At 43.1% G+C, this 23,260-nt stretch overlaps 1 protein-coding gene across 2 annotated transcripts in view; it reads right to left on the bottom strand.

Moving 5' to 3' along the window:
* PCSK5 (proprotein convertase subtilisin/kexin type 5) overlaps positions 1–23,260 on the bottom strand; it is a 519,623-nt gene that overhangs the window by 12,052 nt on the left and 484,311 nt on the right. For both annotated transcript variants that reach the window (XM_024996182.2, XM_024996184.2), the window contains 6 exons: positions 19,379–19,596; positions 17,804–18,040; positions 15,169–15,399; positions 12,678–12,855; positions 10,369–10,586; positions 184–284 (listed from right to left, as the gene is read on the bottom strand). In XM_024996182.2, the coding sequence (XP_024851950.1) occupies positions 184–284; positions 10,369–10,586; positions 12,678–12,855; positions 15,169–15,399; positions 17,804–18,040; positions 19,379–19,596 (1,183 nt within the window). The remainder of the gene's footprint in view (positions 1–183; positions 285–10,368; positions 10,587–12,677; positions 12,856–15,168; positions 15,400–17,803; positions 18,041–19,378; positions 19,597–23,260) is intronic.

Genomic DNA, 23,260 nt, shown 5'->3' with positions numbered 1-23,260 from the left:
CTACAGATGGGTAGTACCATTATTCCACAATGCAATGGTAGAAGATTTACAAATATTAAACCTGAGCTATAGTGTGTGTAGCAATTTTATGATTTGTTTGGACTTTGCCCAGAATGACAAGCAGAAACTAGCTCACGTCCCTCTGCAGCAACGGTTGAAGGCACACCACACCCAGCTCTGTACCTCTCCCACTCTGTACTCCCCCACAAGACAGTCCGAGGTACAGAGTCCTCCCGCCAGGTGGTAACTCCACACACAGGATAAGCAGTTCAATGCTCCTTTTCCTGAAAAAAAAAAAAAAGATTCCAAGTTATGAGACTGACCTTAGATTTTACCCTCTGTCTTGGATCTGAAACAGGAGCAAGGAACATGTCAAATAACTTGAAGTAGAAAGGTGAATTGATTGAGGATATGGAAAAACAAATTCTATGAGATATCAAGTAAAGACCTAAAAATTATCCAGTTAGTCTAATCAACATAAACTCTCAGTTTGGAAAATTATGGGTTAGTAGATGACAGATATTTTATTACAGCAAAAGGAAAGATTTTCAGAGAATGACAAATCATGTAGAAAGTTTGTAATAATTTTTTATCATTCTGCTTATTGTTTAACTAGTAGAGAGGATGAGAATGATTTGGAGGGCTCCAAAACTTTATGAGTAAATCACGAATGGGCAGTTCCTAATTAAGATACAACACCAGACTTGCAATTTAAAATGCTAGGGCTAAAAGAATTTAGCAGATCATTTTGTCCAGTAGTTCTTAATTTTGAACATTGTCATGATAGGTTCCTTTGAAATTCTCTAGAAAGCAGTCAACTCTCTTCTCATAAATTTGACATCCTATTGATTTAATTTTTAAATAAATGTAAACTAATGCCCAGACACGTGAATTCATCACTCAAGGTTACATGGAGAATGGTTGAGCCAAGGGTTAGACCAGGTTTGTTGACGGACAGTGCAGTGCTCTTTGATCATACTACTTGCCTTCACACGTGAACCAAGTAGAGGAAGTCTGCTGCCTGTGGAGGTAATACACTTCTCTCCTAATTCAGAGACCGAAAGAATGACTAACCCAAGCATTTCTTTCTATGTAATTAGCAAGGGATAACTTCTGGAGAGAGTTTGGGAACAGGAGAGCTGAGCTTTAGTTCACTGTGTTAGAAAGAGAAGCAGGAGCAGGGAGATAGATGAGGCATGGAATGTGCCTGATACCATGAGCTGGAACATGATCTATAGATCTTTCCATTAGAAAAATATTGTAAAGGGTGGTTAGTTGAACTTGAAGTAGAACCTTGAGTCCTCATCTTAAATTCACTATGGATTTCAATCTACTTTTCATATCCGATCTATGAACTATCATTTATAATGTTTCTATGAAAAAATGAATTCTGACTTCTGAACAACAGCTCAGATAATAAATCTTTATTACCAAACTTCTTAGATTGGGGGCTGCCTATAATGATAGAAATTCAAAGCCATTCTATTTCTATATTCCCTCCAGCTTCACACAGAATTTCCTACATGTTCCGAACACAACTGTGGTCTCTGATGAAAGAATCAATCTTCTCCTACCTCTTTCCTTCCCCCTCGCCAGTTTTCTAAAATACATCTTCAGTGTTTTACTCCAATTTTAAAATACAAAACTGTGGGGTTTTTTCCTTTATGAAGAGAAATTAAAGGTAGGAGAAATTAACAGAGGGGGGGAAAGGGTGTAAAAGGTTAGATTACAAAATTTGGGTTGTAAGTTTGCTTACATTTACCCAGGAGGCCAGGAGAAATTTGGTTTGGATTCTGGGAAATTCCCAAAGGTACTACCTGTCACTTCTGGGTGACAAGCCAGGACTCCATTTACATCGCCTACACTGATTTGTTACAAAATCTGCATACTTAGGGTACTCTGTGTCTTTTGCAAAAGGTAGTTTGTTAATTTCCAGAATGTTTTCTATTTTTTTTTTTTTTTCAAGTTTAACACCTTTCATTTATCATTGCTTTGAAGGATCTGTAGGAAACTTGGGACCTATAAAGACAGCTTTGGTATTTCCCTAAAATTCAGAACAGCTCACCATCTGCTCTCCCTTGGACTGACCCCCATGGGATGAATTCAATAATGCAGAGCCACCCCAGGGTCTGTCTGTGGTGTCATTCCACACTGGAAGAGAGAGGCAGCTTGAGAGAGTTTGGAAGCTTTGGTTAACCAGCCTAGATTTTTATTTAAAACAATTTTGTGTGGAGGATAAATACAAAGTGAAATGCATGAAGGCAAGGAAAGAGCTAATTATAAAGAAACCTGGTGCATAAAAGATACATACTGGTCCTTAGTAGGTTGTCCTTCCCCAATGCCTTTAGTTCTTTTAAGTATTTTGTAACAGCCTAATATTATTGGGCAGTCAAATGTGAATGAAACACAATCTACTTGGTAAGTTACTTATTTAGGGTGGGAAATTTTCCCTGGACCCTTTATGCACCCTCATTTCTTAGTATGACAGCTAATACTTTAAGAAGGAAAGAATTCATCCTTTGTTTTTTCACCCAGTTTACAACCCAGGAGAAAACTTGTCCCCAAATTTTTTAATCTCTATATTGCAAAATCAGAAGGCAGCACAAAGATTCATTAACCAGCAAAGGATGTGTGTGGTAGGTGAAGAAAGGATGGCAGAAGAAATGAACATCAAAGATAGAAGGCATTGACCAGGAATACTCGGGGTTCATGTCAAATACAGGAGGGGAGGCACAAACACTCAGGGTGGCTTTACGATTCACCCAGCTATGCCCTGTCATCCCTGGAATACAATCTTAGGGAGGTTGTGTTGATGAACTTTATCTTTAAGACTTTACTATTATTATTCATTTAGAGCAGTTTTAGGTTTACAACAAAATCTTTGACAGAGAGGTACAAGGATTTCCTGTATACCTCCTGCCTTCACACATGCATAGCCTTCCCCATTAACATAACTCACCAGAATTGAATTTTTTTTTTAAACAAAGATAAACCTTCTTTGACATATTATAATCACCCTAAGTCTGTAGTTTATGTTGGGGTTCCCTCTTTGTGTTGAATATTCTATGGGTTTGAACAAGGGTATAATTACATGTATCCATCATTTTAGTATCATACAGAATATTTTCACTACCCTAAAAATCCTCGCAAGGAGATCCAACCAGTCCATTCTAAAGGAGATCAGCCCTGGGTGTTCTTTGGAAGGAATGATGCTAAAGCTGAAACTCCAGTACTGTGGCCACCTCATGCAAAGAGTTGACTCATTGGAAAAGACTCTGATGCTGGGAGGGATTAGGGGCAGGAGGAGAAGGGGACGACAGAGGATGAGATGGCTGGATGGCATCACCGACTCGATGGACGTGAGTCTCAGTGAACTCCGGGAGTTGGTGATGGACAGGGAGGCCTGGCGTGTTGCGATTCATGGGGTCGCCAAGAGTCGGACATGGCTGAGCTTTGACTAAAGTGAACTGAACTGAACTGAAAAATCCTCTGTGCTCTGCCTATTCATCTCTCCCTATCCCACACCCCCTGCCCCCCCCACCCCCTCGAAACCACACCATTTCCACAATGTCACATAGTTGAAGTCATACAGTAGGAAGCTTTTTCAGAGCTGCCTCTTTCATTAATAGGTATTTAAGTTTCCTCTGTATCTTTTTATGGCTTGATAGCTCATCTCTCTTTAATACTGGCTAGTATTCCATTATCTGAAGGTATTGGTGAATTTTTGAGCCTGGGAATGCTCCCAACCATCATCATTAATTCACTCAGGAAATCCCAAATCCAAGTAAAAAAATTTATAGTTTTTTCAAACTGTGCTGACATCACTAAAAATTTTTCCAATCCCTACAAAATTCTTAAAAAGCTGGTGCTGCCCTGTTTTGATTGACTGATGTTAAGAGACATTAACTTACCTAATGATGGTTGCCTGATCCTGATTAGAAACTATTAACAAATGTTTCTCCTCCCCCAAGTAGCACTGCACTGAACTAGGGAGTTAGGACTTGTGTTTTTATATGTAGGAAATTAAAATACAGTATTTTATCTGGCAATCCTAGATGGAATGAAAGCCCCTCGAATCTAGTAACAGTGGCATCAGAGGTACTACCTTCAACTTTCCAAAAAACCTCATAGAAGGTCAATATTTACTATCACAGGGCCAATGACAATGCAAAGTTCCCACTACTCTCCCACTTCACCCCTAATTCACTGTAATCTCTTGTTTGTTATCTGATCCTGATTAAAAGTTCTGAGCAGCAATTATACATGCCTCTGAAATGGAAAAAAAAAAGAACACAAATTAATGATTATTCAAATGCAGTTTGTTTGGAAGGTAATTCTTTGAAAGATTAAAATCAATTGTAGATGAGTGAATGGGTACCACTGTATGCTATGGATTTATGGAGCTGCCTCAAGAACTGCCTGGAAGTGCTTGGGAGGGGACAAATGGGGCATCAGATGGGGCTCTGATATCCTGTTCTGCTTCAATCTGAGCAGCAGCAGCAGCCCTGATTATTTACATAATAGGATTCAGCCAAAGGTTTCATCTGAAGAAGATGGCCTGCTGCTAAAATACAATCTGCAACCGCTGTTCTAAATTAGAAATGAGCTGTCCAATATGGTAGCTCCTAGCCATACAGTTGGAGAAGGAAATGGCAACCCACTCCAGTATTCTTGCCTGGAGATTCCCAGGGACAGAGGAGCCTGGTGGGCTGCCATCCATGGGGTCTCACAGAGTCGGACACAACTGAAGTGACTTAGCAGCAGCAGCAGTCATACAGTGACTATTGAACACTTGTAATGTAGCTACTCCAATTTGAGTTGTGCGTAAATGTAAAATAAACATCAGATTTTGAGACTCAGTACAAAAAAAGAAAGTATAATCTAAATAATTTTCATATTGACAATATGTTAAATATTTTTATATGTTGGTTAATATATTATTAATTTTATTTGTTCATTTTTAAGAATGTGACTATGAAAAAAACTAAGATATATCTGCCTTAGATTATCTTTCTATTGATCAGAGGTGACACACTATGCTGTGAGATACATAAAAGAAATTCTAGGACTACTATGAAAAGCACATGACCACTCCTAGGATAGTTGAGGTTGTCCACTAGCCTATAAGCACTTTCTAGCTATGAATAACAGAGAAGGCGATGGCACCCCACTCCAGTACTCTTGCCTGGAAAATCCCATGGACGGCGGAGCCTGGTAGGCTGCAGTCCATGGGGTCGCTAAGAGTCGGACTCGACTGAGCGACTTCCCTTTCACTTTTCACTTTCACGCACTGGAGAAGGAAATGGCAACCCACTCCAGTATTCTTGCCTGGAGAATCCTAGGGACAGGGGAGGCTGGTGGGCTTCCGTCTATGGGGTCGCACAGAGTCGGACACGACTGAAGCCACTTAGCAGCAGCAGCTATGAGTAATGTAATGTTTATGTTACTTAGAGTTACTTTAAAACAATACAAAAACTGTATTGAGCCCTCACACCAAGTTTTCCCCCACTTCGTGTTAAGACAATTGAGGGGTGGGGGGTGGAGTGTTACGTTGGCAACCAACGAAGGAGGAGAAAGGTTGTGGCTGGGAGTTTCAAAAAACCCCCACAGGTTACATCTTAGCTTAGCTGGAAGAGGTGGTCCCACGCTGGAGATGGAGATCGTGGGCGCCACGCGGGGCAGTACCTTGGCCTGGCTCAGCACCTTGGCCTGGCTCAGCCGCCCCGCAATTAGCATTATGGGCTGCAGATTCCTCCTGACCTGCTGTGGTTTCCTTTCTCTGTATGTGTTTTTTTTTTGTTTTTTCCTCGCAGCATTTTGCTCCTTGCAGCTTCTAGAAAGATTCTGATGGAATTCCCAGCCCTTCTGCTTTAGTTCCCTCATGTGGAAGCTTCTCTGCTTTCTCTCCAATTCCTCTCGTTCTCTAGTTTTTCCTGTTTTCCTTTGCTCTGCTCCTCCTGTGCCTCTGCCTCTCTGGTGCTCTTCTGCTGTCTGCTGTTTCAGCTGCAGAAACTTCTGCCGCTTGAGGAACCAGTTCTTAATTGAGGCATCACTCAGGTGTTTGGTCTAATCAAAAGAAACCTGGAGGCCGCAAACCAGGGCTTTGTAAGCCTCGCCTGTGTACGTGAGCGTCACCCCGCGCAAGGCGCCGGCGGCTTGGAAGAAGATCCGTCGTGCTGGACCTCAAAGGTCCAGTGTCCCCCAGATTGAATGTGCGGAAGTTCGGGTCGGGCATCTCCTCCTAGCCTGGGTCACCTGTCGTGTTTCCTCAGACTTAGACTCCTCGAGCAGAACCTCCTCGCCCAGCTTCTCCGAGCCGTACTCCTTCAGGAGGAGCCGTTTTCTGGGCTGCCCTCGCTGCCACGTGAATCGTGTTCAGCCTCTCGCGGCAGCGTTTCATTCACTCCTTCCATCACAGGTGAAGGAGTCCCAGTCATGGCGGGTGGTGAAATCCATTTTGAACTCAGCAGTGCTCACCTTAAGGACGTCGGCGAAGCTGCTGAGCTGAATGGTCTTGCCCTGGAGGCAGGTGAGGAAAGAACTGACTATTCTTGTCTCCACCTCACCCTTGAAGTGGAGGAGGCACGTGGTGCTCTTGGAAAGCCGGTGCATGCGCCATGCCCTCTAGCTTTTCCATCACTTCCCCGTTGGAGATGGACTTCTTGCCTGCCTTAGCTGCGGGGGGCGGGCACGCTGATGGTCATGATGGATTGAGGTAGAGATTGTACAGAGCGCAGAGCTCCACTGCGTTAGGTGTGTTGAGGACTGCGGTCAGTTTAGTTCAGTCGCTCAGTCGTGTCCGACTCTTTGCGACCCCATGAATTGCAGCACTCCAGGCCTCCCTGTCCATCACCAACTCCCGGAGTTCACTCAAACTCATGTCCATCGAATCGGTGATGCCATCCAGCCATCTCATCCTCTGTCGTCCCCTTTTCCTCCTCCCAGCATCAGTCTTTTCCAATGAGTCAACTCTTCCCATCAGGTGGCCAAAGTATTGGAGTTTCAGCTTTAGCATCATTCCTTCCAAAGAACACCCAGGACTGATCTCCTTTAGAATGGACTGGTTGGATTTCCTTGCAGTCCAAGGGACTCTCAAGAGTCTTCTCCGACACCACAGTTCAAAAGCATCAATTCCTTGGTGCTCAGCTTTCTTCACAGTCCAACTTTCACATCCATACATGACCACTGGAAAAACCATAGCCTTGACTAAACTGACATTTGTAGCTGCTACCATAACCTGGGCCTTGAGCAGGTGTGGGGCTCTGCCTGTTAACCAGACCTCTGCTGCCCTGGCTTGAGGTCCCCACCATCGCCTGCAGGAGCCCTTGAAGTAACCCACTGCCACTGCCACCCGTTCCCGTGACCATGCCAAGTGCTAGAGAAGCTAAGGTAAGCAAGACACATTACTGTGTGCATTTGAGGATCTCAGTCTAGAGGAAGAGAGACAAAAAAGTAAGCAAGCAATTATAAAATATGCCCTTTTGACCGCAGGGAACCTGTTTTTCCTGTTCACAGTTGTATTGGCATTATCTGGGTCATAGTGCTCGATAAGTGTTGCATAAATAAAAAGGTGAATGATTGTAGTGTACTTATCAAACACAGATAAGTGGAGACAGGTTACAGGAGGCTTTCTAGAGACAATGCTGACTCTAACAGGTGGAAAAGAGGTAGCCAGACAAAACAGGCTGGAGAAGTACCCCAGAAGGAGAAACAGCATGGTTGGCTCAGGTTTACAGTAAATAATCGTGCTTGGATAAGAGGATGGTTGGAGAAGGCAATGGCACCCCACTCCAGTACTCTTGCCTGGAAAATCCCATGGATGGAGGAGCCTGGTGGGCTGCAGTCCATGGGGTCGCTAAGAGTCAGACACGACTGAGCAACTTCACTTTCACTTTTCACTTTCATGCATTGGATAAGGAAATGGCAACCCACTCCTGTGTTTTTGCCTGGAGAATCCCAGGGACGGGGGACCCTGGTAGGCTGCAGTCCATGGGGTTGCACAGAGTCGGACACGACTGAAGTGACTTAGCAGCAGCAGCAAGAGGATGGTGGTGGAGGAGGAGGAGGGATAAGAGGTGACTATGAGCAGAGTCTCATTATGAAGAACTTCCTATGCAAAGCTACTAAGATTCTACCCTGAAATCAATGGAGAGTCTTATTAGCAGAGAGACGTCCTTACACTATCAGTCAGGTAGAATAATAAGTCTGAGAGCTTAACAGAGGACTGGTTGGTTACAGAGTGCCTGACATTTTTTGATTTGCAAAAAGACATTAGAATTTATTTGTTTTCTATTCATTCATCCATTTGGAAAACACTTAATGAAAACTTACTATGTATTATACTCTAGACTAGAAATAGGGGCTACAAAATGAATGTGGTCCAGTCCTTGCTTTGAGGGTCTTAAAATTAGTAAGAGAGACGGACATGTTTAATTGAAATGTAATGTAAAAACAGCTGTGACTGTAAAATTAGGAAGAAGAAAGATTTCTGGGAAGATTAAGTAAAGCTTCAAGAGAAGATGACATTCAACCTGGGTCTTTAACTTGAGAGTTAATAGTGTTGTTCTCCAGGAGGAAGAAATGCACAGGTAAAAGTCATGGAGGCATGAAAGTGATGATCTATTTGGTGGCTGCTGAGTGGTTCTGGGTGGTTCCAGGTTCAAGGTATATGGAAGGAGAGTTGAGACTATAAACTAAGAGGACTGACTGAGGAAAGAATTCAGTTACTTTTTAAAGATAGATAACATTTATTTAAAGTATCAGGAAAAAGAGTGAGTGTGTAGATTGGAGAGATAGCTATCAGTCAGTCAGTTCAGTTGCTCCTGCTACTGCTAAGTTGCTTCAGTCGTGTCCGACTCTGTGCGACCCCATAGACAGCAGCCCACCAGGCTCCCCCGTCCCTGGGATTCTCCAGGCAAGAACACTGGAGTGGGTTGCCATTTCCTTCTCCAATGTATGAAAGTGGAAAGTGAAAGTGAAGCTGCTCAGTCGTGTCCGACTCTTTGCGACCCCATGAATTGCAGCATGCCAGGCCTCCCTGTCCATCACCATCTCCCGGAGTTCGCTTATCCTCACGTCCATCGAGTCAGTGATGCCATCCAGCCATCTCATCCTCTGTCGTCCCCTTCTCCTCCTGTCTCCAATTCCTCCCAGCATCAGAGTCTTTTCCAATGAGTCAACTCTTCGCATGAGGTGGCCAAAGTACTGGAGTTTCAGCTTTAGCATCATTCCTTCCAAAGAAATCCCAGGGCTGATCTCCTTCAGAATGGACTGGTTGCTATACCATGTTTATAAACATGATGACTCCAGATTGTAAAGATGGATTTCAGTGCAATGCATTAATATCCAAGGGATTCTTTAAATGATATGTGACTGATTATAAAATTTATATAGAAAAAGAGCAAGTTATAGCCAAGATGATTGGAATGTATCCTATCAGCTATCAATATTAATCTAATATATTTTAAGAATAAAAACATCATAGGAGGTATTTCTTTCTTAAATTTTGAGAGGAATTCACCATAATATTGTGTGTCAGACTATGGAGAAAAATGAGCGAAGTTGAATTTTAGAAAGATTACTCTGGGATTACTTATTGTGCAGGATGACCTGGGTATGGAGTAGCAAGACCAGAGTTGGGGTGGTGTGCCAACTATTTCAGAAAATTATCTAAGATGCTAAGAATAAAGAATCAGGATAGTAGGAATTGAGAAAGAAATCTGAGCAGAGAAATGTTTAGTGGGGAGAATAAATAGGCCTTGAAGTTTACCACTGTTGGAGGGTATGTGAGTGTACAGGAGGCAAATGAAAGATAACTTCAAGATATCAGACCTGGGCAATTTGTTGGACAGTGGATCCATTAACAGAAGGAGTGAATATCAGAGGAAACCCAGATTGTATTTACTCTGGGACATGTTGATTTTAAGAATCTCTGAGACAGACAAGTAGGTCTCTGGAGAATAAGATGGAGCTTGGAACAATTTTAGGCCAACATAATTGTTGAAATAACGAAATTAATTCTGCCTGGCAGATTCCAAGTTAGTCAGGCAGAGAAGGAAGGCAGTAGGTGGAAAACACTTGCTGTAGGGGATGATGCCTGTATCTGGGCCTTGAAGGATGGGAGGATCTGATGAGGCAGCAGTGTGGTGCAGGAGCAGTTAGGGGTAGAGGGCTAATGCACAGAAGCTGAAAGAGAGCATCGGGTGCTGATCTTAGAGAGGGTCGGCTATGAGGTTGGCAAGCAAGAGGAACCTCCAAAGGTGATGGAAGGAGAGAAGGAAAAAGCAGAAAGAAAAACTTTGGAAAAATGCAAAGTTTTTGCAACATGATTAGATTAGTAATGTGCAACATGATTAGATGGGTCCTCACCTTTGCATTTATCACAGGTCGGGTGGCATCTCTCACAGGTCTGGGTGCTTGGCTCCATGTAGTAATGCTCTGGACAGGTGCGATGGCACTGTCCTTTGGAGCGGAGCAGAAAGAAGAATGGATCGCAGGACAGGCAGTCTGTGGGCTGCGGGCCCTGGCAGGCCTTGCAGCTCCTGTGGCACCTCCTGCACTGTCCTGTGGAGTTTTCTGCATAATATCTGAACCAAGGAGAGAAGCAAAGGATCAGTACTAAGCTTGCTCAGAGGTTGGGTGTGGTGGGAAAAATCATGGTTACAAACTGAGTGCTTTTAGAATCTACTTATTAGATTCATTACCAATTATACTAATATATCTCTTGAGTCTCATTTTCTTATCCATAAATTGAACATTACAATCCCTCCCTGATATCTGTGGGGATTACGTTAGATGACACACGTGGAAGGACCTAGCACAGATCACACCAAGTTGTCGTTCAGTTGCTCAGTCAAGTCCGACTCTTTGAGACTTCATGGACTGTAATCAGCCAGGCTCCTCTATCCATGGAATTCTCCAGGCAAGAATACTGGAGTGGATTGCCATTCCCTTCTCCAGGGAATCTTCCTAATCCAGGGACTGAACCTGGGTCTCTTGCATTGCAGGCAGATTCTTTACTGTCTGAGTCATCAGGGATGCCCTTTTTTTGGCATGAGGTGACTACGAAATCACTTGAACCTCATAGCCTGGAAGAGGATCTCATGCATAAGTACAAACAGTAACTGGGCCTTAAAAATGTTCTGAGGTTAAATACCAAAATAATGATGTGCATGGGGTCAGGGTACAGAAGAGTATACACCTGCCTTCCCAAGGGGATTTAACACACAAAGTTTATGCATGTGGATGAGTGATTTTACGAAAGGAACTATATCAATAAAATGGCCACTTATATCTAATTAATACCCTATTTATTCCCCATTTAAGGGATTTATGGCAACCTGTGCCTCACTTCCAAAAGGGAACTTCACTTACTATGGAGTAATTGTTTTCTTAATTGCATGTTCTGCAATCTTTTTAGATTATTTTTTTTTGTGTGTGTGTCTGCATAAGAGTATCTAATGATTTGATTTGAGGAAGATGGAGATTCTTTATATGGGATCCAGATTTTTCAAGCACTTACTAAGATAAAGATGAAGGGCTGAGCCAGGCCACCCCATTCCCTCTCTAGTCTGGCAGGAACCTTTCTTTATTGATTTATGTGACTGGTGTTTTTTGAGAGCTGCTAATGTGTGTGGCTCTGTGCTGAGTGTTGTAGAAACTTGTGTGAAAAATAAGATGTGTTTTTCTTCCAGGAGCTTATAATTTTCTGGGAAAGAGATATATAAGAAGAATAGGCTCTTACAAAGTCTTTGTACTACTCACCTTAACTCTATATTAAGCATGTGTTGAATGAATGAGGTGAATCAAAACACAAGACAAAGAACTGAAGATAAGGATGTGCACATTTGGTCAAGAGCATTTGGGGAAAGTCCAAGATTATAGCCCTCTAATTTGGGTCTGGAAACTCTCAATGCTTTAGGTTACTGACTGGGAAGGAAGAGTTAACAGACCTGTAATCAGTCTTTATCTTTTCTGGGGATGCCTGGTGGCAGAAGAGATGACCCAGTCAAATCCTCTTCCAAATGTGCTGGTTACTAGACCTTCTGATAAACACACTCAGTGTTTCCTAGCAGAATAAGCATAGGATGGAGAGCTCTTATCTGTGAGATGCTTTTAAAAGGACACATCTGTGTATCTAGGTTGCTTATGGTAGCTAAACCTGCAATTTGTGGATTAATGGGGGCATGGCAGTTGGAGAATTAGTGGGGTAAAAGTGGAGATATTTAATGGAAATTGTGCCCTTTATAAAAATCAATGCTCCACATCCATTGCTTAGACCTCATGTATTAAATATGATCAGAACAGATCCAGAAGAGAAAGAACCTACTTTCATGGTCATGGGCTTCTCTAAGAGAAGAATCACCTCTGCCTTGTAATTATTGTGTCCTTCCAATTGGTGATGTTTGGCATGTGGGTCTGACTTGACAGTCTGACTCTGTGTGTTATCTCATTGGGTCCCTCTGCCTTTCCTGTTTACTCTTCCATGACTGTGAACTGGCTGAAATCCTCTAGAGAGCAATTACATTTGGGTTGGACTCTCATCTTTGTTTCTTACTGGCAGTAAGACTTCAGTCTGGCTATCTAAGTGTTCCAGGATTTAGCTTCCTCATTCGCAGAATGGGTTTGCTAACAGTGAAATCTGGAGTGATTATGGGCTAGTGCGTTGAGCATCTTACCCTTCTCTGCACTGGGTCAGGCACTCCTGTCCCAGCTGGAACCAGCCTGGCTGGCAGGAGAGGCATTGCATGCTGTGTCGTCCTTCACATGTCCTACAAGAGCTGTGGCAGGGGGCACACCGGTGGCTGTCCTCATCAGCGTAGTAGCCTTCGGGGCAGTCCTGCATGCAGGTTGTGTCTGCCAAGGGAGGAAAGAGTCTGACCTGATGTCAAGTATGACATGGGTCTTCCAAAGCTCTATATGCTCCTCACTGTTTACCGGGGTTGGGGGTGATGAGAGGGGATGCAGGAGGAATGAGACAGTGACCCTGTGGGCTGATGAGTATCCAAGGAGCTAAGATGAATGTCCAAGTATCAACCATAAGGTCATTAGGAGTTGAGGAAAAACAGAGGTCAGAGTGGATGGACTGTGGTGGGCAGGACAGAAACCACTGTCTGTCAGAGTGTGCAGGAGGAAGTTAAGGGCCTCCAAGGATAGGGAGAACATTTGGGGCAGGGGTGCTGGGATGGCAGGAATCAGGGCTCCATTTAAGAAAACAAAGTGCAGGGCCAGTGCGATGACAAGTTCTTACAATTTCAACTATTTTTAGCCTAAACTATGAGATTTTACCCTCAGCTTTGCTGTGCTGTCCAGACAGTGTGACTCTTGAAATGCAAGTGAACTAAAATGAAATTTTAAACTTTGTTTCCTCAGTGGTAGGAGGACAGACATACAACATTACCATTGAGACACAAAGTTCTCTGGGCAGTGAGACTCTTTCTGCCCATGTATTTAAAGAATTAGATTCTAACCATGAATCCTCTGCTCAGCAAGATGAGTTGGAGCTTTGTTGTTCAGCCCCACATAACCCCAGTCTTTCCTCCACCCATCCTGGTGGAGTCTTGATTCTTGCCTTTTCACCTTCCTTGACAATATTTAGGGGGTGGAAGGCAAGGGTGGATTCCTGATAAAGTTAAAACATGAGATTTTCTGGCTTCACAGTTTAACATGCAGTCTTAGAGGCACCTTCTTCCCTGGCTTCTGCTTAACCTCATAGAACAGAAGCCAGGCTCTCCTGCCTTGTTAATATGAGCCACTGGTCACAAACCTCTAGACCAGAAGCCGGTGTGTCTCTGTAACTTCAATTAGCATTTGCACAGGCACTGGTGGGAACAACAACAAAAAACCCCTAAATGATATTAGAGTTGCTGTTAGTGCTGTCGATCCACCCAAACTCTGTCCTGGGAGACTCTGAGCTGCTTAGGGACAGCGGTCATGTCATTCATCTCTGCTTTTCCAGCACCCAGCACAATGCCAGTTTTGGTTCAGTGGCTATTCTGTTAAAGATGGATGTTGACAGTGGTTTATTGTCTAGCTAATGTTATCTAATTAACTCGGGGGGAGGCCTGAATACCCCTAAGTTGAAGCACCTGTGTATTAGGTTCCTCTTACCACAAATGTGTAGGCTTAGAATAGTGCAAATTTATTATTCTGGAAGTCAGAAGTCTAACGTGGGTCTAGGGGATTGTGTTCCTTTTAGAGACTCTGAGGGAAGATCTGTTTCTTTGCTTTTTCTAGCTTCTAAAGGTCATCTGCATGCCTTGGCTTGTAGCCTTCTCCTCCAGTTTCTTCTCAATATTCCAATGGTCTGATGTCACATAGACTTCAACTACTGACTCTGTTTTGTCCTGCCTCCCTCTTAAAAGGACCCTTGTGATAATACAGAATAGTCCTATTAAATTAATTAATCACATCTGCAAATATTTTTTGCCATGTAAAGTAACATATTCACGGGGTCTGAGGATTAGGTCGTGTACATTTTTAGGGAGAGCCTTATTCAGACTACCACAGCCTCCAGAGGAGTTATCTAGTTTATAAGTAGCCTGACCTTGATGGGGTGGCGGTAAGGGGCAGGGTGGGAGAATACGAGAAGACCAGGTCTTTGACATCCTGCATCCAGCTTTGGCGGGGACCACAAGTACTGAAATCTCGGTCCTAGTCTAATTTGTATTTCTAGGTAGAGATACAGTGATAAGATAGCTTCTGTCTGTATGAAGGCACCTGAGGTGGTCTCTGGTAACACTCTATATTGGGGATAATTAGAAAAGAAGTTTTGGGCATTGGGATGAGACAAGAGATCTGGAATGGTCTCAAGAAGCAGCAACTGCTGGGAAGAAGGTTTACTGAGATATATGAAAGAGGAGCTAAGACAGATGGATAAGGAAGACTGAAGTCCTCAAATGTTTTCTATAGGGAGGTGAGTGAGTGAGAGGAAGCATATGTAAGGCCAGTGGGGGTCAGTTGGTACAGGGCACGTGTGCAGAGCTCTTTGTACTATTCTCCCTCTTGCATCTTTTCTGTAGGCGTCAAAATTTCCAAATACAGAGTGAAAAATTGAAAAAGAAAAAAAAAAAAAAAAGACACCAATTCCTGCAGGGCACCAGGCATTGTACAAGGTAGTCTCCCAGATGGAGGGGAAGACAAGCTCTCCTCTGAGGAGAAGTTACTCACTGAGCAGGAGGCTGTCGCGCAGGCAGGTCTGACACTGGAACTCTGAGGGCCCCGTGCAGTGGAGGCACTTGGCATGACAGGCCTCACATGCCTGTGCCTCCTTGTCCCAGTACTCCCTGGCAGCGCATTCGGTGTGAGGCACACAGCCCCCGTGGTTGTTCACCCTCAGGCCTTCCTGACACGTCGTGCAGGCCCCCGAGGACGAGCAGGTGCGGCAGGACTTTTGACAGTCTGCAGGTGGGATGGGGACAGCACACGAGAGAGAGAGTCAGGTCACCCCTCGAGGGAATCAGTTCCTTGAAAAGTGTGCTCGCTGTCCTTGCTCAGAGATTTCTAGGGCTCTGTGTCAAGGGTGTGGGGCCAGGAGTTGGGCTCTAGGGTGGAGCATTCTTGTTGCAAGACGAGAAAAAAAAATGTCTGGTTCACTCTCTCTGCAATCCCCAGACAGTCCCTTCTTGCAGCAGCCACCTCAGAGATGTTAGTAAGAGCTACCATAATTACACAAACTGCAGCATGATAATAACCAGCAGTTCTGTGCTAGCAAAGTCACACACTAGTATGTGGGCTTCTCACCACTGTAACTCCTCCTCTGTGGTCCTCTGCTGACCTCCCAGTAGTTTGAGCTTATTACTAACATAAAAATTGCCAATGTGTATTGTAAATACCTCTTGATTAAAAAAAGACATAAACCTCTTTTATAGTCATTTTGAAAACCAGAGTGCCCATTAGAGAGCCTGGAATATAACAGGTTAATTCCCAATAGCTGAGCTGGCCTGAGTTCAGTCATCTGTATTTTTTAAAGCTCCTCTGGTGGTTCTAATGGGCAACCAGGGATGAGAACCAGAGGGCTTTTTCAATAAGAAAATTAAATCAGGAAGATTAAGAACATGTACTCAAAACTTGTAAAGTTATCTATATGGCAGATTACTTTTATTATTGAACACCAGGGAAAGGCCCAGTCGATCCTCAGTTCCTACCCTAGTGCAGGCAGGATGGCCTGCAGGCAGGTGGCCTCTGGCCGAGTCCTTAACCTTCTTGTGGAAACTGACCCATAGGTTTGCAGCCTCCTCATGTGCTCGCTCCCAGCCCCTTTCCTTCAGGTTCATAGAGATAAAAAGAACATACAGCATTGTGTACGTTTAAGGTGTACAATGTGATGATTTGATATATGCATATATTGCAAAGTAGTGACCACGATAAGGTTAGCTACACAGGTACAGCCGCTCATCTTCATGTGCTTTCACAAATGGGGGGAACATTGTCACTAAATAGGGCTTTACGTAAAACACACAGAAAGGTATATCCAGATCGTAAGGTTAGATCAGAAAGACTGTAGGAACGTACTGTATCTTCACGTTTGACCAGACACATTTCCTGAATACGTTCTAGGATGTGGGTGGCCACGAGGTTCTCCTGCCACGTGAGTTCATCCTCTAGCTCTCACTGTGGTTAGGGGGCCTGCGTCTGGATTTGCTTAGTGGCAACATAAGGAGCTAAGCTGATTCCCTGGTGGCTCAGATGATAGAGAATCTGCCTGCAATGCAGAGGACCCAGATTTGATCCTTGGGTTGAGAAGCTCTCCTGGAGAAGGAAATGGCAACTCACTCCAGTATTCTTGCCTGAAGAATTCCATGGACAGAGGAGTGTGCTGGGGTCAGTGGGGTCACAAAGAGTTGGACTGGGCTGAGCGACTAACACTTTCACTTCTTTCGAGGAACTAAATTACCACTAACTGCCTCATTGCAGTGAATCCTGTGATTGTAGTTAACAATAGTATATTGTATACTTGAAAGTTGCTAAGAGTAGAGCTTAAGTGTTCTTACCGGAAACAAACAAACAAACAAAAACAAAACTATGGCTGTATTAGCTGGTCGACCTTATTGTGGTCACCATTTATCAATATATACATATATCAAATCATCACATCATACACCTTAAACTTATACAAGGATATATATGTCAATTATATCTCAATAATAAAACTGGGGGGAAAAGGAAAGTCCTTTCAATCAGAATGCTTCTCTTACTTGCTTTAGAATTCCTCTAGTGGTGGACAGTATATTTAATTAATTTTTCTATTTCCTGACAACTAATAGGAAGCAAAGAATTCATGCCTAGTTAAAATATAAGGAGGCATAATTAATAACAGATCCTTTCTTGAATCTACAGGGGTTGAAATGCCAAATGGGATGTGGAATAGAGGACCCCAGGCAGTAGAGGCTGCCTGCAGGTGATGATGAGGGGGAGGGGGCTTTAGGGAGACAAAAAGCATGGAGAAAACCCTCTGTGGCACAGCTTTCCTTACACTGCTATGATCCTCTAATGAATTAACATTTTAAGAAAAATTTTCTATAATTTGGATGACTTTCAAAGGCTCAGCATCTCTGTTGTAAATCTTCACCCGAGAATCCCTTTTGATCAGGTCAACATTATTCAGTGCTAATAAGTTACATCATGAAGCTAAGGAATGATTCATTTAAAAATAAATAATAAACTAGAGCAGGTATAGTGTTGAGATTGCAGCTCTGGGGCTGGAACTGTACAAACCTCAGACCTGCTTTCTCTCAGTAGAAACCCATCATCCTCGTGGGTTCCCTGGGACGTGGTACTTGGCCACACACCCCGAAATCTTTACCTTTGCAGACCTTAGTCTCTTTTTCCAAGTAAGTTCCTTCTGGACACTCATCTAAACACTGCCCATCGTAGAGAACCAAGGACGCCTCGGCACAGAGGTCGCAGTCATCCGCCCAGGGACCACTGCACTCCAGACAGTCTTCATGGCAGGAGACACAGTGGCGCCCGTCTGCGTAGAAGTGGCTGGGACAGGACTGGTGGCATGCATCCTTGTGCAGGAAGAACTCAGGCATGCACTCTGGGGGAGGGGGAAGCAGCAGAAGGAATTTATTTGTTCTGCAGTGGGCTAGCCCATCCCCTACCACTTTGACCCATTTGACTCCGGGGTACATTTGCCTCACCCCCATCCTCCCAGGGGCTTCCCAGGTGATGCAAGTGGCCAAGAATTTGCCTGCCAATGCAGGAGACACAGGAGATACATGAGTTCAATATCTGGGTCAGAAAGATTTCCTGGAGAAGGAAATGGTAAACTGCTCCAGTATCTTTGCCTGGAGAATCCCATGGACAGAGGAGCCTGGTGGGCTACAGTCCATGGGGTTTCAAAAATCAGATATGGCTGAACACACACACACACCCACACACACACACACACACACACACACACACACACACACCCACCCTCCCACCCTCCCACCCTCCCACCCACCCCCCTCTCCCAGGGCATGTCATTCTTATCTCACAAGCCCTGCCTTGGGAAAGGAGACCACTTATGGTGGCCCAGTTAGATGGTCCTGGGTTCAAATCCTGAAGCGATCTGCCGTTTGGATTGCAAAAAACCACAGGGAAGTTGAGTCAGGGCTGAGATGCTGGATGTATTGTTCTGAAAGCCCAGAAAGCATTAACAGATTTTTAAACTTCTATTGAACACTTCTGGTTCTATTTAATACAGAAAGCAGTTTCAGAATTAGTGGAATAGTTAATTTTCCATTCACTGATAGGGTAAACTAATGAAATATACATGGTTAATCCATATGAAGAATGCATTGTTAGTTTTTTTGTGCCTATTCTCTTATTCGTGGGGGAATTCCAGAAATCACTTAGGTAACACCAAATCCTTTGGGTTGGACAGATGGAACATTTAAATGAATCTGTCTTATTCTGTAGAGGAAATTAGACAGCCTTTCTCAGGAGATAATCTCAGGGAAAGTTCCTAGCCAGAGGGCTACTCTCCGAGTCTTACAGTTGCCTGATCCTTACTTTTGTATCTTTTATAACAGTTGAAATTCTCCAGCCACCTCTGTGTTTTGTTAATATTAGTCTCTCCTATGAAATTTTGTGATCAGAGCAGCAGAAACTTTGGGTTCTTATCTGTATCTCTAGCACTTGGGACAGTGCTTGTCACACCCTAACTGCCCAGGACATGTGTGTGGGAGAAATCTTATAAAAAATGGGCTCTTGTCTGTCTTAATTTGCAGAATCCATCATGGAAAGGCTTTATGTCACCCTCAGTTTTCTCGGTGACCCCCATAGAGGTCAGTTTCAGTAAAGGCATGGAGATGGTTTCCCCAGATCTTGTTGGACATCCCACTCTCAGGTAGTGGGCCCCCACGCTCTCCCCTGTGAGGCTCCCAGGTACCTTTGCATGTTTTCTCATGGATGCAGTCCTGACACATCTCTGGGCAGCGCTTGCACACCCCTTCCATGGCCACATGCCTCTCAGGGCAGGTTTCCCGGCACACCCCCTGGTCTAGGACAAGGCCTCTTTCACAGGACTGACAGTTGGTGGCATTTCCTTCACAAGTTCTGCAGGAAGAGCTGCAGTGCTCACAGGTATCGTTATCTGCGTAGAAGCCCCTATGGGGAGAAGAGGGAGCCACTAGACAAGCTTTCCAACTAGGGAGTTGATTCACACCTGGCAGTCAAGAATTAGGGCTGAAAATGGAAGGACTATGGCTGTTGTCAACTAAAATGAATTCATCAGATTTCCTGGGGAAGGCGCTTAAAAAAAAAAAAAATCAGGTTTAAAAAAAATTAAATGAAAGAGGTAGGTATTATCCTTGTGAATTTAGGGTGTTTGAAAACAACTTTTTAATTTGTATATAGTTTAGTCATCTTCTGATTTTCTATTTTATCTCCTAATTTTTGTTCTCTTTTTTTTGTTAGAGTAGAAAATGCTTTTTATCCCATTTAATACGGTTTTAATTTAAAAACAGTTTAAAATGTAACAGTTAAAATATTTTTAAAAGGCTCTAAAGGTTTAATGACATATACAGTTTTTGCATATGAAAAGGTGGGGAATGCCCTTGGAGTTAACACCTAGAACACGGGGACCACCTCTGACCCCATAGGGTACTTGTAGCCAGTAACTGGACCCTGTGGAATGGGGATACCCCTCTTGCCTTAGAGTCATTATAGCCACTACCCTTTCAGTTGAGGCCACTGAGGAAATTGCTGTGGAATCCCCTTTAGCCATTTTTGTTCCTCGTGTAGTAGAGATACTCCTGAATTCTCATCACATTCATTTCTCAGCCAGACAGTTTCTATGAAGTCTTTTTGTTAACTGCTCCTCACCTAATTCCTTTACGTTAGAATAACCGTAACCCGACTACTCTTCTCCCTTCTGTCGCCCATGAAGTAGCTCACCTCTGCTTAGTGCTGATGACCACCTTCTGATTCCTCGTACTGATCTACAGGAGACTCCACTGGGCAGCACTGACTTCTCATGGTTTACTGATGGTCTCATTTAACAAGGTGACAATAGTAAATAGTGTACCGGGTATGTTAGTACCACTCCTTTTGATATTGTTGAGGCAGCGTCTTTAGCTATGGCTACTTTAACTGAACAGGCTGAATCATATGCTCTTTTACAGGTTTGCACTTTAGCCAAGGACAAAACTGCCACTATTTAAATTGCTTTTAGAGTAACTCATGGTTTTGAAATATTGTGGAAGCAATGGAAATAAAACTTAAAATGCCCCTTATGTGTAAGAATTAGTGAATATACTTTTTGCCCATCACTTTAGCTATTATGGTTTTGGGGCTTCTCACTTGACTCTCTGGAAGCTAAGGGAAACCATCTTGTTGATATTTTTGCAAGGAATCCTGCTCTTAAAGGGACCAGTTGCAGCCAAATGATATTTTATAATATCTTTTTCCAAATGATTTAGAAAAACTGGCTAGAAAGGTACAACAGCTGGCCTCAGAAAAAGAAAAACAGGTTTGGAAATTCAACAGTTGTTAGTTGGATAAAAAGAGAAAACTCTCATTTGGACTGTATAACAAGCCAGTCCTACTGGAGATTCTGAAACTCCCACTCCCCACTGCTGGTTACATGCATTAAACCTTCAGTCTGTGACGAAATGATAAACTTCATGAATCAGTATTAATGGGGAAACATTAACAAGGCCACAAAAAATATTTACCTTACTTGTCCTGCTTATCCAAACTACAACCCAGGGAAGCCTCTTCCTACTGTTCCCCGACATTTTAAACTGCCCAGACCACTTGAGGTCTGGCAAATGGATTACATAAAATTTCCTCTGTCTAATGGATGTAAATAAGCTTTAGCCATGGTCTGTATGTTTTCACACTGGATTGAAGCCTTCCCTTGCAGGCAGGCTACTGCCTTTTCTGTGACTAAAATTAATCCCTTTAGAAAAGATTATCTTTACCTGGAACTTATTGTGATTGAGGAACCTATTTTATTGGCCATGTACTTAGGTCTGCACTGTATGGCCAGTTTTACAACTTTTCACTTGCTTAACTACCCTCAATCCTCTGGTTTAATCTAATGCACTAATGACATTATTAAGACTCAGTTGGCAAAATTTGTAGAGGCCCTCCCAATACCTTAGGGCTTCCCTGGTGGCTCAGATGGTAAAGAATCTGCTTGCAATGCGGGAGACCCAGATTCGATCCCTGAGCCAGGAGGATTCCATGGAGAAGGGAATGGCTACCCACTTCAGTATTCTTGCCTGGAAAATCCCACTGACAGAGGAGACTGGCGGGCTACAGTCTTTGGGGTTTTAAAGAGTTAGACGTAACTGAGCAACTGACACTTTCCAAATACCTTGGTCAAAAGCATTGCCATTGGTACTTCTGAATCTCATATCCACCCCTTTTGAAATTCATAAACTCTCACCACTTGAGATAGTCATAGGATGCTCATTGTACTTGACTTCTACTTCTTCTGACCCTCAATTGATAAAAGGAGAGAAACTTCAGTGTTGGAAGGGCCTAATTGCTTTTATTAAAAAGAACCATGTTTTAGTACAGCAATCTTTTCATGGTGTGGCCATGGATTACATCCAAACAGGCAATTTTTCACAAAGAGAAACAAAGCTGCCAAGCCAAGCTGGGTATTATATGTCCCTCAGACTTTATCTCCCCTGTTTTTTTGATAAACATAAAAATGGGGGAATCCCATGGTAATCAGACCACCCTACTCAAGACAGGAGAACACATACTTGTGATTTCATAGTCTGCAGATTTTCAGGTCAGTTTAATAGCATCCCTGTTGCTCAAAAAAAGGAAAAAGGCTGCCATGTATCCATGTGTGTGCATTTGGAGGATAAAAATCTCTTCTCCCTGCTGGGTTTTATTACCCTGACCCTTTCACTATTAAGCCTCTTTTAAAATACCCAACTGGGGAGGCAACTTGAAAATATTATGCTGAATAAAATAAGTCACAAAGTTACAAAAAGTTACAATAAGTTACAAAAAGTCACAATCTGTATTATTTATATAAAATGTTCAATAGGCAAATCTCTAGAGACAAGGTAAATTAGTGGTTGCTTAGGGTTGTGGGAAATTAGGAATAACTGCTGAAAGGGTACAGAGTTTTCTTTTGGGGGTGATGGAAAGATTTTAAAATCAATTGTGGTGATAGTTGCACAAGTCTCTCACTATACTAAAAATCATTGAATTGTATACTTTATGTGGGTAAATGGTGTGGCATGTGAGTTATATCTCAACAAAGCTGTTACAAGGAAAAAAGAAACCCTGGTTGAACAAGAAGGTGACATTGTGTAGTGGTTAAGCACATGGATTTCAGTGCTAGAGAGATTTGGTTTGAAATCCTGACCGTGCCATGTATTAGCAGTGTGACTTAGGGCATGCCACCCTTTTTTTCATCTGTGAAGTGAGGGAGATAATGGTATAGTGTCCCTCCATATCTGTAGGAGATTGGTCCAGGACCTGACGTGAGTGCCAAAATCCATGGATGCTCAAGTCCCATAGTTAGCCCTTTATATCTGTGGTTCTGCATCTGTGGGTTTGGCCAACTGTGGATTGTGTAGTACTGTATTTATTGAAAAAAAAAATAAAGGGGATGGTGCATTTGAAACTCTTAGCACAGTGCCTAGATATTGCAAGATCTCAGTAAGTATCTGTTTTTAAATGGTTTCTTTTCCCTTGGAATCTCTTAGCTGTTTGTGTATTAAGGACATGAGAAGTATGACATTGATTGATGTAAACCTTCCCTACTGGATTATAAGCCTGTTGCAAACTCAGACTCCCT

Source organism: Bos taurus, chromosome 8, assembly GCF_002263795.3.
Source record: "Bos taurus isolate L1 Dominette 01449 registration number 42190680 breed Hereford chromosome 8, ARS-UCD2.0, whole genome shotgun sequence".
In the NCBI taxonomy this organism is placed as follows: Eukaryota; Metazoa; Chordata; class Mammalia; order Artiodactyla; family Bovidae; genus Bos; species Bos taurus.
The sequence above is the reverse complement of the archived record's forward strand: the minus strand, read 5'-3'. Positions and strand labels throughout refer to the sequence as shown.